This window comes from Octopus bimaculoides, chromosome 6 (genome assembly GCF_046866305.1).
Source record: "Octopus bimaculoides isolate indiv1 chromosome 6, ASM4686630v1, whole genome shotgun sequence".
NCBI lineage: Eukaryota > Metazoa > Mollusca > Cephalopoda > Octopoda > Octopodidae > Octopus > Octopus bimaculoides.
In genome coordinates, this window is record NC_142933.1 from 114,675,352 (window position 1) to 114,695,026 (window position 19,675).

The 19,675-nt window shown below is 36.7% G+C and overlaps 1 protein-coding gene across 1 annotated transcript; it reads left to right on the forward strand.

Annotated features, from left to right (window-relative positions):
• The first annotated feature begins 8,645 nt into the window (after positions 1-8,645).
• LOC106881453 (trans-L-3-hydroxyproline dehydratase) lies at positions 8,646-19,287 on the forward strand. The gene is made up of 5 exons (XM_014931838.3): positions 8,646-9,397; positions 12,475-12,635; positions 13,420-13,572; positions 17,121-17,263; positions 18,631-19,287. Exons 1-5 carry the CDS (start codon positions 9,054-9,056, stop codon positions 18,892-18,894), a joined length of 1,065 nt encoding a protein of 354 aa, XP_014787324.2. The 5' UTR covers positions 8,646-9,053; the 3' UTR covers positions 18,895-19,287.
• The last annotated feature ends 388 nt before the right edge of the window (positions 19,288-19,675 follow it).

Genomic DNA, 19,675 nt, shown 5'->3' on the forward strand with positions numbered 1-19,675 from the left:
GGTATTTTACCCTTATCCTTTTTAGTACCCAAAGCTAGTATCAATCGTACTCCGCATTTTTTTTTTACCCGTGCCTACATCATATCAACAGGACAAACAGTTTAATGCTATATCTTCCCATTAGTCTATTTCCCAAACGGAGGTCCATTCTGCGCACATCCCTAACATCTTAAGTTTGAAAAAAGACTCATACACATCAATATCCATTCTCAGACATCAGAAATGCAACAAAACTTTTGGTCAAATTGAAAGAGGCTCGTGGAAAAAATGACACATGATATGAAAGTAACGAAACTCGATTTAATCTAAAAACTCAACAAAAAATATCCTCTATAACTTCTTCACGATCTGCTGGAGTGGCTCTCTTCATGATACGAGGTAGGATCAAAACGTTTCCGGACAAGTTCTACAGCGCGCCAACAGATGGCAGCACACAGCTGCGTGTGCAGTGAGAACTAGCAGTGATCTTCATGAGGTAGTGTGCCGAGTGACATCGCTGTGTTTATTTCGCAAGTTGTGAAATTTGTGTCTTTGTGATCACGTGTAAGCTGTCGTCTGCGATTTTGTCATGGACAGGAAGCTGGAACAAAGATCCAACGTGAAATTTTGTTATAATCTTCGAAAGTCTGCTACAGAGACATTGAGCATGCTTCGGCAAGTTAATGGCGACGAAGCAATGAGTAATACGGAATGTTTCGACTGGCACGGGCGCTTCAAAAGCGGAAGAACGTCCATGGAAGACAATGAACGATCTGGAAAACCTGCTACGAGTGCCACTCCCGGAAATGTGGCATTGTACATCGAAAATTCGTCCCCAGGGCCAGACCGTCAATCGAGAGTTCTATTGCGATGTTTTGAAACGTTGGAGGGAGGACATCCGGCGAAAACAACCGGATCTGGGGAGCGCGAAGAATTGGATTCTTCACGACAACAATGCACCCTGTCACCGAGCTCTCCCCACTCGTGAGTTTCTCATCAAAAACAACATGGTATTGCTTCTGCACCCGCCCTATTCCGGACCTCCATCTTTTCCCAAAGATGAAAATGCAGCTCAAAGGTCGTCGTTTTAACACCGTTGTGGAGATCCAGAACGAATCGCAGAAGGTCCTCGACTGGCTTATGGTAAACGACTGCAAGGCCGGATTCTTTATTACCTACAAGGAGCTAAACACAGAGGGACAAATACAAACATAAGTGGGGACAAAAAAAGACAAACGAATGGGAAAAAAGAAAAAGGAATAATGAAATGGAATGAAGCCACTCGACCCCACATCCGAGTGACTTCATTTACACTTTTTAAACTTTTTTTTTTTACAATCTTACAATTAAGATAGTTTAACTTAGGCGGCAACTTACTCGCGTGTGCTGTCACGCCTATGTCCAATGTTTCTGTCCCACAGTTTTCCATTAAACCAAAACGCTTGGGGGGAGGGGAATCACCTGTCTGTTTATGTTATTGTCTGTGTCAGGAGGGGCAGGGAAAGGGTTGGTGATTGCAGAGGGAGGGTGTGACAGCATTGGATCGGGTGGGAGAAGGGGTGGAGATTCACATTTTTTTTTTCCTCAGACCTTGTTTTGTTTTCCTCCTTTTAGCTTGTGACCATTCTTGCTCTTCTTCCTTCCCAGGCTCCTCCTCGCTTGTAGACGACTTCGCCAGAGATGGAGGTGCGTACCTTCTTCCTCGGGTGTAAAATGTCACTACCTTCGTTATACTCTCCAGGCACTTTTCTATGGATTTCTCCGCCACCATTTCTATCTTTTTGCTGGCTAAGGACAGCATTCCTTAGAAAACTATCCTTTTCCTCGTGGTGTTAGTTACTTCTTCCGGATGGGTCAGTCTTAGACTTTTTCCCCTCCTTCTGGAACAGCTCCCCGTGTCTTTCTAGCTTAACGAGGTCTATTGCCACCTCTCGTACCTCCAATGTGTTCGAAGCGTTGGTCGCGCGACTACCCGCCGACGAGTTCTACTGAACACTCCATTTCAAAAATTCTTGACCCCAAACTAGGGAAAAGAATAACAAACAAAAACTACAAGCCCGTAGGCAAAACAGCAATAACAATCCAACGGTAACAATATCCAACAATGGTAACAATGATTAACAAGCAACAGTATCCCGAGGAATGTAACAGTAGGCACGCAGCTGCAAACAAAATCCCACTAGCAAGCTAGGAGATGATTGGAACTACGGTGAAAACAAATATTAATGTCAATTTATTGATACATTTGGGCTCTATGTCCGTATTATCAGACAATTGCAAAAAAAAAAAAAGTTTAAAGAAAATTCAAAGCTGCAAAAATCCGGTACAAATTCTTCATGGTTCAAAACGTTGCTTATTTTTTACTCAACCTGATATTTTATTGTTTCAGTCATTCTACCAATACGAAGTTTGAAAGTTGCAAAAAATTAATTTTTCGAAATGTGCCAGTCAAAAAAGGTAAAGGTCCAAAAATATTTATAAGTATCTGATGTCGCTTCAGATACAAATAAAAACACACTTTTAGAATATCTTTATACTTACTTTTTTTTTTTTACATATTAATTAGTGTCGACTGAAATGTGTTTGCATATGTAAAGAGGACTTCATATACCGCATGTTGAATAAAAGAAATAATCATCTTCGACATTTATTAAGCATTTTAAAATACACATAACGTATAATTTGTTATATGTGTGTGAATCAAGAAGATATGAAATTGTCAAAAGAGACGAAAATCATATTAACGTGGGACTAAAGGTATATGGCCTCCATCAGCAATAAAAAGAAACCCCTCTAGAGAGCTAAAACACCAGGATTTTTGTCAGTCTGCCAAAACGTTGCTTGAATGTTCCATTTAGTCTTTAGGTGCGAAAATTAGGCTTTTATTGCCTCAGGTTCGAATTTGATGGATTTCTGCTACACACTGTCTAAGGTTTTAAAGAGCATTGTGTATTGTAATTGTGTGTTTATGTATTATATATGAAATGGATGACATTTTATCTTGTCATCACACACTACCCACAACATAAAAACTTCCTGATAAGTTAAAACACTGCTAGATACTTTGGTATCTATTTATTTGTTCTGTAGTTTTTGTATTGTTGTTGTTAAACCATAAGAAAACCTTGATATAGTAAATATGTTAACTGGCGGTTTTGTTTTAAAATATTTCCACTGCTTGTTCTGTTAGGATAAAAAATTGTGTGACAATATGAAGCTGAGCTTCCAAGATGACCTAAATAAATTGTACGCGTCACATCACCAACAAACATAACTCAGGTTTTTAAATTCTTTAATTTTTAGTCCCACTTTTGTAGATGTAGTTTAAAACAGTGTCAGTAGTCTTTGAGATTATCATTTAAAATTACATTGTAATAATTCAACCGTGCGAACCAAAAGAGATGGCGACGTAGACGGAAACGGCTCCTTTTTACCATGTCGCACGGTCGAACACAAAATAAGATATATAAGATAGAAGGCTCGTCGTGAGAGATACGAGCCATAGTGCCAGTAAAAGAACTTAGGACAGACAACCGATATATATAGAGAGAGTAAGTTTATTAACATAGTGAAACTGTTTGTGTCAGTGTGCGTGCATGCGACACATATAAATAACACAGTAGATAAGTCAGGCCTTCGTGTACAAGAGAATGTATACAACAATGTGAAGTAACGGACAGTCGTATAAGCAATAGTGTGTGTACAATATGTGAGAGTACAAGTGTGCGTGTGAATGAGAGGAACACAGAACATAGAAAGAGTGTCTGTAACATAGACTACAAGTCTCAAACACTGAGATAGAGAAATACCAGTTCGTATTAGAGTTACACAAGGAGATAGAATGTACATACGCAGGAAGTTGTGGCCAAGTAACAGAGCTGTGGTATCACAATATGTGTTGAGCGTCGAATGCTGTGACCGTTTACCTGATACGAAATATTCTCGCTGGTTAGTCCTGACTATTGCTCGTGGTGGAAACAATCCACTCAAACAGTGTCGATATAAAACCGAGTGTGTTGATATTGGTGTGTACCTGGTGGTGGGGTTGCTGGCACACGACATTGTGGTAGATAGTACATAGGTGGTGAAGACGTCGGCGCTGGAACTGGCTGTAGCTGTGTTCTGTATGTGCGGTCAGTGACCAGACCTGTGAGAGATCTGGAATCGAAGAAGACTACCGTCGTTGGATCGGGCTTATTTATAGCTGAAATAGGGCTCACCGGAAACCCAGAAAAACTCTCTCACACGTGACCTTATCTGAAGGCCACGATTGGACGCAATCCACCCTTAGCAAGCAGAACATGGGGACAATTGTCGCGCAAATAAGAACCAATCAGGATGGTGGACAGAAGGCTAGATGTTAGCAGCTTCGTTATCATTTATGATTGAATGCCCGAGAGAGAGGTTTCACTACAACATCTTCAGCAAAAGCTAATACAGGAAGTTTATCGTCCTTCTGACGTTGTATCCAACTTGTAATGTTTTGCAAACTATTTTAACTATCACCCCTCCCCTTTGAATGCCCATTTGCAACGATTCAACTCCCTCATAATTTTTAATGTACATACACGTAATACCTGGTTAGAGTAAATTAGATTCAGGTAACTAGCTTGGTGCAGATTGTACGGAAAGAAATATTGGAGTCTGTTGGGATTTTAATAAACAACAATTTATTCTTTTCGTACATAAGAAATAACAGTTGTCGTTACTATGAGTGACAAAACGCCGAGAGAGTTTTTGTTTTTGGTGTATAAAGTGTTGTTAGTTGCTTGCCAGTTATTGACTTCTGGTATCGTTCGTCCTCTGATTGTTTATTGCTTTTGTGTTGTCCGCCGTCTCTGTTGGTCAACTCATACAGTGTCTGTCAATGCTTTCTCTGCTGCATACCAAAGCTTTCTGTCTAGTGTTCATGACGTACTGAATTTATACTAGTCGATAGAGCCAGAATGAAACGTGCCAAAAGAAGAAAAAAATCATTGTTGAAGCCTATTCGACGCGAAGTCGTGATTGGTCAGATTTCGTTGATTACGAATTGTGATATTGGTCGAGCGGGGAATATTCCCTGGCAGTGAAATTCAGGACACGATAAATTGAACGAAATAATAGTGCAGCAAATGCAGATGTGAAATGTATACAATAAGAAAAGATGAATACAAGATTAAAAATGTTAAATTGTTGAGTACTATCAGATGTTTTCATGGAAAATGCAGTCTTATGCATGAAGAAGTTCGCAAAAGCAGGAATGTGAAAAATAAAAGCAAAACAAAAATAAATATGTAAGGTCAGTGTAATATTGACAGAATCCTTTTTTTTTTTTTACGTACGGTACTGCACAAGCCGAGAAGGCCAGTGCACTCGCCGACCCGATCGCGTTATCGTCATCGAAACAGACGTGGAGGTATCAGTTGAAGAATGTGCTGGTGCTGTCGCATCAGGTTATGGAGTTGATATTTCAAACTCAAGGTGAGCCTTTTTTAGGCGGTCGATGCTGACCGAGTCTTTTCTATCTAGGACAAAATACTTTGGCGCTCTGCTGAGAATTTTGAAAGGTCCTGAATACGGTAGCTGAAGTGGAAGCCGAATACTATCTTTCCGCACAAACATACGAGGATCTTTCTGATTTGGCGGGCGCCACTTGTTTTCTTAACGAAACACGTTCAAACTTGGGACACTGGTACATACGAGTCCATTGCTGAATATCTAATGGATGTTTGGTGACATTCTGAGAACACGGAGCAATAGATGGCAAACGTAACATGTAGCCGACTGCAGGCGATGAATGTAGTTTGCTGGGTCTGGACTGTCCTTGTGAGCAACAGGAGTGATCATTTGTCCAGGTAAAGAAAGTGTTGTGCCATATACAATAGAACGAGTTCCAAGAAGAACGAGGGGTAGTTATTCCAACCAGTTGCTATTGTCGTGATAAGCATGTAGTGACGCCTTAATAGTAGACATTCCGGAAAGCTTATCCACGCATGCTCAGGGACTAGTTCCGGAAGGAATACAGGAAGAGTCTCGTGCGCATGCGTGGTCATTCGACATCCAAGTTTCGCGCCCTTATTCATTCTCTTTTCTCGCCGGCCGACGGAGAGCTCAGACGTACAAGCAGTCTGTCTCCAACATTCCAACTCTGGAGACAGCTCTTTCCAACATTCCAACTCTGGAGCTAGACAAATAACCACTCAACATCATTGACAGCTTTCTCAGCAACCAAAGGGCGAAGTGCTGCCTATTTCCTCTGTAAATAAATATTGTTGTGTTGATAGTTCAGAATCTGCGTTCCGTTGTTTCTTCTAGAAATTTAATGTACGGAAGCGGGTATACACCTAATGGTGTATAACCACTTTCCTAAAAGCATTAAGAACCGTTCCACCATATCGTTGGCTGCAGGATGGTAAGCAGTTGTAGGAGATCTTTTGTAACCTAAGAGACGTATCGATTCCGAGAAGTGATGGATGCGAACTGACGTCCTCTGTCTGTTGTGATGGTAGCATGTGTGCCAAAGATTGCAATATAATGTTGAAGGAGAGTTTTAGATATTGTTCTGCTGTGATATCTCGAAGAGGGATGGCTTCAGGCTACCAAGAAAAACGATCCACGCAGATCAGAAGGCTGCGTGTTCAAATCACGTCGGGGTCACCAATTGTACGGAAAGAAATAATAAAGTCTGTTGAGATTTTGATGAACAACAATTTATTCTTTTCATACACGAGAAATGATAGTTGTCGTTACTATGAGCGAGAAAACGTCGAGAGAGTTTTTGTTCTTGGTGTAGTTGTAGTAGCAGATAAAGTGTGGTCAGTTGCTTACCGAATACTGACTTCTAGTATCGTTCGTCCTTTGACTGTTCATTGTCTTTGTGTTGTCAGCCGTTTCTGTTGATTAACTCCTACAGTGTCTGTCAATGCTTTCTGTCTAGTGTTCATGACATACTGAATTTATACTTGATGGCAATAAAAGTAAGACAGGTAATTTTTTTTCTTATTGATGGATGGTAGAGTATGTGCAGTCTCTCTCACATATGAGTAGGTGATGGGGTGCTTGTCAAGGATGTTCTATGGAATGTTAGAGCAGTCGTTTGGATGGTCCCAGAGTTTCCAGATATGACTTCATAAACTTCGAAATGTCTTTCACAGTGATTGCAATCTGGATCGAGAGTATTTTTAAAATGTTCTTTTAAACAAATTGCTAGACAGGGAACACATGGGTAAGAGGGACAAAAATGAGTAATTTCTGATTTTTTTTGTCTTCTTTTCCTTACAGGGAGTAAAACAGGTTGTAAAAAATTGGTCAGCATAGAAGTTGAAGTTGACAGTTCGAAAGATAATCAAATGACACGTATTTTTTTTTTATTTTAAGAAATTGTAATTGAGGTTGCTAATGAAATTATCTGGGCAATTTTTTGTGTGTTTAACAATCAATAATTCTTTTCTCTGGATTTCAAATCAGTTTTTTTCTCCACACTAATTGTCTAATTTGATAATTTTCAGTTGTCAAAAATTATGTCTAAAGTGGGGTAAAATGAGCCATGACTAATTTCAATAATTTCTTCACTCTAACTGCATGGTGCGTAGATATATCGGGAAAAGATACATTCCAGCAGATCGCGAAAAAGCTATAGAGAATATTTTACGTTGAATTCTTTTTTTATTTAGTCGAGTTTCATTACTTTCATATCATGTCATTTTCTCTTGATCCTTTTCATTTGACTTAGATCAGTGATTCCCTACTGGTGGTATACGCCCTACCGGCGAGGCGTGTTGCCGTAGTCGCCAGGCACAAGTGACTCCCTTTTTTTTCTTAGTCAATAATGTACTTTTCCTTTTTTGTTCAATACTTAATAAAAAAAGTGGATCTTTCTGATTTGGCGGGCGCCACTTTTTATTTGTTTTATTTAGTGTGTTTTCTACAGAAAGATCCCCAAAAGTTACCAGTAGATTCTTTTATCTTAAATAATTGTGATAAAATATTAGAAATAAAGTCGTCTTTTTTTTTGGGGGGGGGGCACCCAACAGTAGGGCGTACATTTTTCTAGGAAGTTATAGTGGGCCTAGAGGAAAATAGGTTGGGAGACGCTGAACTATATTTTAAATTTTTGTTACATTTTTGATGTCTAAAAATCACTAGCGTAGCAAGAGTGTGTGCCACCCGGGGCGGCCCTTCCGTCTGCCTCCCCGGGCTCCACAAAAGACACATTGCCTACTGCAGACCCAAAAGTGCAGCCCCTTTAAAAGTACCGCCCGGGGGGGGGACCCCCCTCCCGTCCACCAGCTACGCTAGTGCTAAGAATGGATATTAGCGTGTATGAGTCTTTTGTCAAATGTAATTCTGGAAAATTGAAGAGGCAAATGTACCTTATCTTGGCTAACACATTTTGCCCCAACTAAAATTTGTCTTTTTTATGCTCGAAGAGAACAGTGATAATTTTCTGAAACAGTGTCCAGATTATCCTATAATGTTTTTAATGTAGTTAGAGCAGGTTATTTGCTTAACTGATATAGGTTTTGTGGTAATCTTCAAGTTTAGGGGGATAAAAAAAATATAAAAAAATATTCAAGGGAAGTAACTGAACGTCTTACCAGTATTCTCCGTACATCTCTGTTTATAAATAAATCATACACGTGATTTGATTGACGTTAGGGTGTGATTTATTTACAAACAGCTAGAAGAAAACGGATAATACTGGTAAGTCGTTCAGTTATTTCCCTTGAATATTTTTATTTATTTTTTTTATCCCCTAAACTTGAAGATTACCGGTTTTGTAAGGTTGTGAACATTTGTAAAAAAGAAAAAGTACATTTTTTCTCAAAGTCAAATGTGTAATAAAAACTCCCTGCCTAAATTAATTTCTGAAATGCGAAGAAAGGCGCGATAGTAAGAAGTGCTTGACGAAAATTGAGAGCGAGAGAAAAGATACATATGATCAAGATATCTCATCAGATATCACAAATAGGGCAGCTACAGAACTACTTGTACCTTCGAAATCTGAAATTCACAGAGCTGATAGCTTAAACGATACTTCAATCTAGAAAGTAACAAGTAACTCTATAACCAGTATATAACACGAAAAGAACATGACAGAACCGGCGATTAAGGAACAAATTTCTGAAAATCAAACCATAGATAATAACACAAAAATTACAACTACTGAAATGCACACTGCAGGGGAACCCCTAAGGATTGTAGAAACTGGTTTTCCACCAGTGGAAGGGGAAAACATTTTAGATAAAATGAAATATGTTAAGTTGCGTCTTGACGCTTACCGAAGGTTTTTAATGTATGAACCTCGAGGACATTTTGATATGTACGGTGCCATTTTGGTCAAACCTAACGTTCCCTCGGCCGATATTGCAGTTTTGTTTATGCACAATGAAGGTTTCAGTACAATGTGTGGACATGCGGTGATTGCATTAGGAAGGTAAGGATGAATCTTTGAAAAACTCGAAATGTATTCTCTAAATTTAAACTGAGCAAATGTAATTTTAAAAATAACCACATTAGCTTCTCAGAGTAAACTGTATAACATTATTATTTTACGTTAGTACCTGGAGGAGGTTAACTTTTACTCTTGGAAAATGTCGCACAAATTAATTTGTTAATTAACACAGGTCACTGGCAATACTTAGGTGTCTTATCAAATTCGACAGAAAATTGTCATGTGGGAAGATTAGCTACTGTTTTTAACATTCCTCATTACGAAGTCTTTCTGATTGGTTCATGCATACATAAAAGAGAAAGATGTGATTTTAGGGAAAATTGGTTGCTATTTCTACCATGTCTACATACGATAGTGATGTTATCATTGTTATTGTTGCAATGATTGTCGTCATCTTCATACACCTAACTTTGGTATCGAAACTAGCACCCTGAAACAGCTCAAACTTTTTCAAAATAATATTTAAAGTTGAATATCTTCAATTTTCTGTGTCCGAATTTGCAGTACGTAATCGGCTCTTCTGAATTCACGTGGAATCAGAGATTCGATGAAGATTTCTTTTTCAATTTTGGGGATCCATTTGCGACGGTCCCAATTATCGTTACAGAAATAGCGGCATTAAACAAATGAAGAAACCCATTCATTGACACGTAAGAATTTTGGACCAATGCTCGCCTACAACAAGGTGCATATGGGAAATTTTCAACAATGGTAGCATTTCTTTTATCCCAAGTCAACCCTTTATCTGTTACAATTTCATTTTGTAACTATAATTTCATTCATTGTTAGCATGTTAGGTCAGCAAGAAGAAATCTGAGAGGATCAACAGAAACAGGAGATAATTTCTAAAGAATAAAAATGGTTTTGGTGCGGAGATGTATTACTTTTTCTCTGCTGTCGTATCTTGATATCGAAATTTGGCGGACCGGGTTGATAAAATCATAGATTTTCAAAAAAACATTAAAAAAAAATAATATAGATGAGTTTATGCTATTAATGTGGAGAAAAATACTGAAAACGTCAATACTTGTCAGTGAGAAAGAAACGAGAAAGGTGGTCATGGGATATGCTAGAAACAACAACCAAATCTCCCTTAAATATCACTTTTTCATCTGAAAATAATTACCAATTTTTTTTCCTCTCGAAAAGGCTTTTCCTATGATTTTTAAGTGTGTAGTGCCCATAAAATCGGCCCGTGGGTGGGTGAGTTTGAGGGGAGTAAACCCATTGTCTTTGACATTTTTTTTAGTTCAAAAGATGTCCCACCTCCCATCGTTTCCAAAGGCACTTGGAAAACAATCTGAAAAATCCTCATCAAAACAGAAATTCCAACTTATATGGGCGACCTATTCCTGACATCCGCTAATTCTCTTTTACTATGTTACGTGTAAGGCTACATGCAATATCGCGGTACCATAGCCCTGAAATTCATTTGTTGACAAGACAGCGACACATCGACTTAAAGTAATGTAGACGAACAAATTCTAAAAGAAATTCTTCAGTAAATACAAGACAGCCGCATATCAATTCAACCATTTCACTCACTTCGTCTAACCACTGTCTCTCTCCATTTGGTCGTGCGATATACTGAAATAGCAGCTAAAGGCCCATCAGAACCACAACATGCAGCCTTGAATAATTTAGGACAGATGCAGAATAATGGGAATCGTTTCTATATTCCGAATAGAAGTAAGCTTGTGATTTTCTGGAACATCGTTTTGAAAGTAAATATATGCAGTCTAATTTATTTCCATTTTCATTAACTAATTTTTCTTGGTGATCCGGCAACACAGTATATGCATTAAAACATCCAAACCAACAGAATCCAATTCCGACCAACATACCCAGCAGCTTGGTAACAAAGGTGGGGAGAGGGATAACAACAAAAAAACAAAAACATACATGCAAAAGCTAGTTCTTCAACCATCCAGTTTCACTTCATCAAACTGTAAACCTGTTTACAGATCCCTTCCCCTCTGTCGTGATTCTGCCCTCATCAGTGTGGCTATTTCTTGGAACCCCAATTACTGACTGACCTTTCAAGTCCATCTATCCAAGATGGCTAGCCTTGAGCAACTCTTAAAAAACCTTGAGGTAATTGAGCCCACCAAGGTTTTTTTTTTATCCTTGGGAATTACTTGTCGATTCCTAAGCTATTGTATCTTTTATTTATTCTCATCTTCTCTCCAATGCTCTCAGGGAACTCGAATGCTTGGTCAACGTCAGACTTTCTCTAGAGTCCCATATCCAGGTTGCTTTGCCCAAACGTTTTGGGAGTCTTGGTTTGCATAAGTGCTTGTCTTTGTCTCTTCCCTGTTTTCTTTCCTCTATCCATGCCTGCTCCCCTTTGGTAGGCAACATCCTCTTTTTTCCAACATAGATTAGTTCCAACAGTGAGATGGATGAAGCTCTACAACAGTGGAGAGCACTGGGTTTGTTAGTTCCTGATATAGCTGAGGATAGATGGAAACAGAGAGTATGAGACAATCTGTGCTCAGGTGCTACTTTCAACTCTCTCTTTGATCAACCTAATCAATTTTCAAGGTGTTGTCTTCTCTCTGCAAGTGCAAAATTCTCAAGGGCCTGGGTTGATACCCTGCCTGTGACCAACATTGGTGGTTAATTTAGTCTGGATGAAGTTCCGCATCTCCATTGCACTCAGCAGGAGCTGACTTCTGTGGGGGACTGAGAAGTTGTACTAGGCCCCTTGACTCCACAGGCCTTCATGGTTTGTTTTGCAGCCTAAATGCTGGTCATCATACCGAGCTAAATTTAATCATTAAGCAGGCCCTGGCTTGGGTTAATATCCCCTCAGTTCTGGAGCCAGTGGAATTATTCAGAAGTGATGAGAAGAGACCAGATGGTTTTACTCTTTGTCCTTGGGTAAGAGATAGGTGCCTCATCTGGGACACCACAGTGTGTCCTGGATGTTGTGGTAAATGGGAGGGTCACTTCTTCCGTAGCCAAATGGTACTATTCAATCAATCTGCACCAATTCTATCTTTTACTCTTTTGTAATCATAGTAATAGAACTAATCACTATTTTTTCTTTCCAAAAGATATGCTGTTGATAAAGGTTATGTGAAAACAATAACTAGTCCAGAAACTCCAGTTAATATCCAGTGTCCATGTGGTTTGGTAAAAACCTATGTTTCCTACAATAATGGTCGGTCTGGAGCTGTTAGATTCCACAGTGTTCCAGCTTTTATACATTCTAGAGGTAAGGACAATTATTATAACATCATTCAGCAACCATGATGAAACATATATCCCCGTACATTTTGTGTCGTTGGTTTCTGTAGCTCTTATGACAACTATGACATTATTTAATATTTTATTTGTTTGTTTAATTTTTTTTCTCAAACATCAGGGATAAAAAGTCATATCTGTTTCATAGAAAGAAGATTATATTGCATTAATAGACCGGTTGGATTATACATCAGCAGCTATTGAATAATGTAAAAATCTTTTAATCCTTGACATGTGAAAAGATAAGCAGAAGGTTGAATAAAAATTGTGAGGAGAATAATAATAGAAATTGACCATATAATTTATTTTGATCAAATCAATAACTACTTTATACTATCAAATAGTATAGAATGATATAGTTATTGATCAAATCAATATATATATTATTCTTTCTTTCTTTGTTTTTGCTGGTCTATAAAGTATCTTAGTTTTTGTCCCTTTTCATATCAACATCTATTTAGGTATACATCACATCTTAAATATGGACACAACATTGTCATACATTTAAAAAATTTATATAAGGCTGTTTATCACCCATCTTTGGGTTATTTGAATGGCAGAACTACAGTACCTAACTATGTGGATTGATTGTAATTTTAGAATCATAATTAGATATTTTTCTTTTACAAACTTGTTAACTAACTTTTCAAAATCTCTTTCATATTTTCTACTCTCATTGTAAACATATTCTTGAGTCATATTTTAAATCTGCTGCCAGAAAATTCAATGTTACAATTTTAGAATTTGCATTTTAGATATCCAGGTAGATGTACCTAAATTTGGAACCATTACTTTGGATGTCGGCTATGGTGGAGCATTTTATGCAATACTACCTGCTAGTCGTCTTGGATTAGATCTAAACAAATCAAAGCTTCATGAACTTGTATCAGCGGCTACCTGTATAACTGGTAAGAAAAATTAATGCAATTAAAAAAGAAACATCTTAAAACCTTTATCTTTTATGGGTTTTCAAGTTGGTTTGAAAATTTTGATTTCTCTAGATATTTTGTACATATTGAATATTCAGTTATTTATGCTAAAATCCATGAGTATTTTAAAGAAATATCCAGGGAACGTCTATTTCTGGATTGTGTAAATAAAATATCTTGAGCAGTCTCATAGCATTGTAGTCCACTTTTGTTGTTTTCTTATTCTGTTTTTCATGGCTGTGGGGTTAAGAAGACGCAGACATATAGCTATGTGATAAAGAAAATTGCTTTTCAGTCACATGATTTTGGGTTCTGTTTCACTGCATGGCACTTTTGACGAGTGTCATCTCTTATAGTCTCAGACTGACCAATTTCTCATAATGGATGTTTAGTTGAAAGAAACTGTATGGAAGCCTGTTTTGTGTGTAGTTACATAAGATATGTGAGCGTTATCTCTGTTTATCTTTGCACTGTCCTTGTTTCAACGGTGGTGACATGGTTATGTCTTCCACGGACAAAACTGCCAGCTGCAGTTCAATGTGCAAATACATGAAATAAGGTATCTTACTTGAAAAACATGGGTTGGCATCAGGAAAGGCATCTAGCCATAGAAGTCTTATCCAACCCATACCAGCATGAGAAAAAAAAAATGATATAAAAACAATAAGGATGATGTGCATGAGTGCTTATGTTTACTAGTGTGAAAACCAGTGATGTGTCAAAAAGGTAACATTTGGTAATGCAAGAAGTACTGGAGTTTAATATGACTAGCAAAAAAAGTACCATTTGATTTAACTTGCTCTTGAAATTGCTAGCCTTCTGCCAAAATTTGAACCCAATCTGATCAGCAAAAACTTTTGAACTGGCACACTAACAAGACAGCAGTCCAAAGACTTAAACTAGTGTAAGAATAGGGTATGTTTTTATATGATCTATGTATAACATTAGTGGGTCAGATAAGTTTGAAACATGTCTGCAGTGGTCACCATCAGACTGTCTTATATTTTATTTATTTATTTATGTGTTTCAGCCAAGTGGCTGCGGTCATGCTGGTGCACCACCGTCTACATTCTATTTTTAACTAATTCAACTTTTGCTGCTGTTTTCCCTACATTTTTTGACAGAATTAATAATTAAATTAATAATTCTTCTGTCATTGCAACAGATATAATTTTAATTAATCAAAGTGTCTTTGCTCATTACCTTATTACTAGAATTGATTTAACCATCCTGCTATAGTCCTTGTTCTCATTAGGACTAAACTATAAACTATTAGAACTCAAGAATGAAAGAAATGAAGATTAACTTTATTTCAAATTAGTATAGATTGCCGCCTGATTACTCTGAGACATCATATAACAAATATTGTAGTAGAGTTAATTACAAATATTTACAAGAACCACAAATATATGCTGAATACCAAGCCAAATCAGATGCTGTATTTTGGAAACCTCTGCACCCTAATACAGAACAAAAACCACTGAACTACATTGTTGTTAGAAGATTACTATTTTTAAATCTCACAATGAGAGATATTCAGCAACAGTACTTTGGAGTAAAGATTGTTTGCCAATATAACATAGCAGTCCTGGTTTAGGATGAATGTTGCTGTAATTTAGACTCAGGAGACATCGTCTCCAGCTGGCTATACAACACGATGTGTCCTAGCACCCCCACTCAGCTCAAAACAATATCTGTATCGCGATGAAGGGAAATAACCCAGAAATCGCAATACACCGATATTGTTTTGAGCTGAATGGGAGCGCTAGGTTCCCTTGTTCGAAAATATAAAGACACAGATCGTGTCGTATAGCTAGCTGGAGACAATGTCTACTGGGGCTAAATTACAGCTACATTTGTCCTAAACCAGGACTGCCATGTTATACTGGCAACCAATCTTTACTATATTGTTGTTATTGATAGAGGCCCACATGAAATTGAGGATCTACCAAAGCTAATAGGGGACAAAAATTCCTGGTGCATGGTGAAACGCATCTTAATTGCAGCCACTTGGGAAAGAAGTGTGCACAACAGAAATTGAATTATGCTGTGAGATAATTAACAACCATTGCTTCTTTGTTAGAAAAGTAAATATTATTACAACTGAAAGTGTCCCAGAATTCATAATTGTTGTATATTAATACTATATTTGTTATAATTCTAAGATAATAAATTTTGTTGGCTTTTCTTAGCAGTAATGCTTTTGCTATCATTTCTATGGGTTGTGAGACAAATTATTCAACAAAAATGGAGTATTTGTTTATTTCAATATTAAACAAAAAAATATCCAGCACTCCTACACTTTCACATTACACACTACTTTCACACTTCTTTCTTTAAATTATTATTAATGTTCGAAAAGATAGAACAAGCTAATTTATTTCAATAAGATGTACTGTATGCTCTTTGAATATACAATACATCTCAATGTTTACAAATGTTTAAGAAATTATGTAATTAAAAATTAATTACTTTTAGACCCTTTAGCATTCAAATCAAGCATATCTGGCTAAAATATTCTACCTGTTTTATGCTTAGTCTGGCCAGATCTGTCCTCTGCTATCTGCCCTATAATTTCATTCTGAAAATAAAAAATCACATCATCAAAATCTTAAAGCTATCAGATAATGCATGATTAATTGATAACAATATGAATCAATAAGCATTACATTTGATAGAATAATCTGAACGCTGAAGGGTTAATTAGGAAAAAAAAATACCTAGTCTACAGACCTGACTGAATGGAGTGAAAATACAAAATGAGAATAAAAAGATTTAAGACATATTCTTTATCAAAAGCTTCAGTTATGACTAATAAGAGATTTTCTTCAAATAGTTTTCATAAACGAGTTACACACACACATCCATATATACATATACAACGGGCTTCTTTCAGTTTCGGTCTACCAAATCCACTCACAAGGGGCTTTAGTTAGCCTGAGGTTATAGTAGAAGACATGCAGTGGGACTGAACCCAGAATCATGTGGTTGAGAAGCAAGCTTCTTACCACACAGCCATGCTGCTCATGTTCAAACTGAAGACTGTGTGTATTTCATTTATATGAATTAGATCGGTCTGTCTGCCGGAAAATTAACTATAAAAAAGAATGAAACGTGGCACTCTATACATATGAAAAGTGACTTGACTTTCTTTGAGGTGTAAAAGTGTAGGGGCACCAAATATTTTATGAACAATTTTCTTTGAGATAAGCTGAATCTTTTATATGTTTGGGTTTCAGATAAATTCTAGAAGTAACTCAAGTCAAAGATAATGAACCTACTTACTATAGCTGTTTGTATAATTATTCTAAGTAAATTAGATCAGTTTTCTACTCTGTACTCCAGATGTCAGATAAGTAATTAACCTACATGCCATTGCTGGAGAAAATTTTAATATTGTTTTATTTTTCAGCTGGTTGGCTAATGCATATAGAAGATGAATTCTTGAACAAGGAAACATAATATCATTTACATTTTCTTTATAAAATAAATTAACTGTTTTAATCTTTCAAATGTTCTAATTGTAGAGACTGTTAAACAAGAAGAAATAATTCATCCTGAAAGTCCAGCTCTCAGCTTTCTCTACGGAACTATTCTTACGGATGATATGATACCAGAGAAAAATGGAGAAATAAAGACAGCAAACATCTGTGTTTTTGCTGATGAACAGGTAATGTTAATATTTATTACAGTTATTTTTTATTTTTACACAATTTTATTTCCTTGAATATTTCCCATAAGCTATTAAACAAATCATTGCCTGAGACAAGATTTCATTTTGTTCTAAATTTGTGTCTCAGAAATAAAGCTGAACCATTAACAAAACCATTGCAATTTTTCATTACTAACTGAAATTTGTAACCTAGGAACCAATCTTTACATCATTACTGGGGAAAAAAAAATTCTGTCACTCTGCTTTCACATTTGTTTAACAGCTAATCTCTGTTGCTACAAAAAACCCGATATATTCTTAAATTGTTCCATAGAACTTTGAGTATTTTGATCACAATTCATCATCATCATCGTTTAACGTCCGCTTTCCATGCTAGCATGGGTTGGACGATTTGACTGAGGACTGGTGAAACCGGATGGCAACACCAGACTCCAATCTAATTTGGCAGAGTTTCTACAGCTGGATGCCCTTCCTAACGCCAACCACTCAGAGAGTGTAGTGGGTGCTTTTACGTGTCACCCGCACGAAAACGGCCACGCTCGAAATGGTGTCTTTTATGTGCCACCCGCACAAGAGCCAGTCCAGGGGCACTGACAACGATCTCGCTCGGAAACCCTAATTCAATACTTTTTAATGTTGATTTATGAATTGGGTATTATGGCTGCAAGAACTTGTAGCACTTGTGATGGAGAAGTTGCAGCAGATCATGGCAACAAATACAGAGTTTTAACAAGACTCCCTAACCTCTTATTCTAACTTACAAGTTTTACTGTATTTGCAGGAAATGAGGCTTCCTGGAGGAATCAAATGCATAAAGTTAGTGCTTTAATTTCCTGATGGAAGACAGTAGCTATCTACTATAGAACAAACCAATCATTTGTTTATAGTTGCATAGTACAAGTATTAATATCTAATTTTAACAAAATGTTAGCACCAAGCAGTATTTGGGCAATAGCAAAATTTAGGTTAGTTAAAATATGTTTGTGACATAGTTCAACTGCTAAAAGGCTGCTAAATACTGCAGTCACCATGGAGAAATATTTCTCTTATGGTAAAAGGTGTGAAAACACATCTAACTTTATAATACACAAAGTTTATGTTTATCAGTGGTTCTGTAAATTTAAGCACATGATACAACTCTTACTTATTAATGGTTAACTTCAAAGTCATTACCAAAATTCTCAGTTAATGAATTTGAGTTCTACCCTAAATGTTATATTGTGTCTCTAAGCAAAATATGTTATTCTGCTTCCATGATTCTCTATATTCAATCAAGAAGTTATTTTTTTGTTATAGTAATTATTTAACTTAGTTTTCATAAGAAAATTAACATATTTTACCAAATTTTCTTTTGCTTTTTTCAGGTGGATCGCTCACCCACGGGTTCAGGTGTTACAGCCCGCATTGCTTTGATGCTTGGCAAAGGCCAGATAAAAATGAATGAAAAGGTTTCTTTTATAAGTTCAACAACACAAGGAGAATTTACAGGATGTCCTGTTGAGGCAGTTAATGTTGGAGATCAGGCAGCAGTTCGTGTTGAAGTAACTGGTGAAGCATTCTATTGTGGACAAAACACTTTCATTTATGAAAAGGGAGATGCATTGGGAAAAGGGTTTCTACTTCATTGATTATTTTTTATGAAGATTCACCATTTCTACAAAAATCAAATATCTGTAATTCCATTCATATTAAATCAAATTAATTATAATAAATACCTGAATTCATTAATGAGTTAAAAAAAAAAATATATATATCATATTTTCATCTGAAGAAAAATCTAACATGGAGAAAAAAAATAAAGTCTTTCCTATAATTCAATGTTACTGAAATTCTTTTTCAAAACCACTTACGGTGGATCAATAATTTACTTTATCAGTATTAGTAATATGTTAGGTAAATATTACAAAAGTCAACTGAAGGGATTGCGGATGGGGTTGGAGCAACAAATTATTTAAAATTATTGTCAAGAATAATTATTGTGAATTGAAATAAACACAATTAGTTTTTGAAATATGCTAAAATAGTTATATATTAATCTATTTCCAACTCTCCATACAAACTTTTTCTACACACCCTGAATATTTGTTTCTCTTTTTCATTTGATTTTCTTCTATTTTTATTTATTCATAAAGTCATATGTCCTGCTGGTTAAGCTGTTCAGCTCATAATCCCGAATTCCTAGACCAGCAATACACTTTATTTCATATTGCTCCAGTTTACTCAGCTGAAAATGACTACCAGCCAGTTACTAAAGCAGCCATCTCTCCCTCCAGCTGTTACATTCTCAGCATCCTGCAAAACGAAGAATGCCTATGAGGGTGTCTAGAGACACCTACCTAAAATTACACAGGTCTGCAAAATGGAACTTTTTGAAAATTGTTGTGATAATTTTAAGTTACTTTATATTCA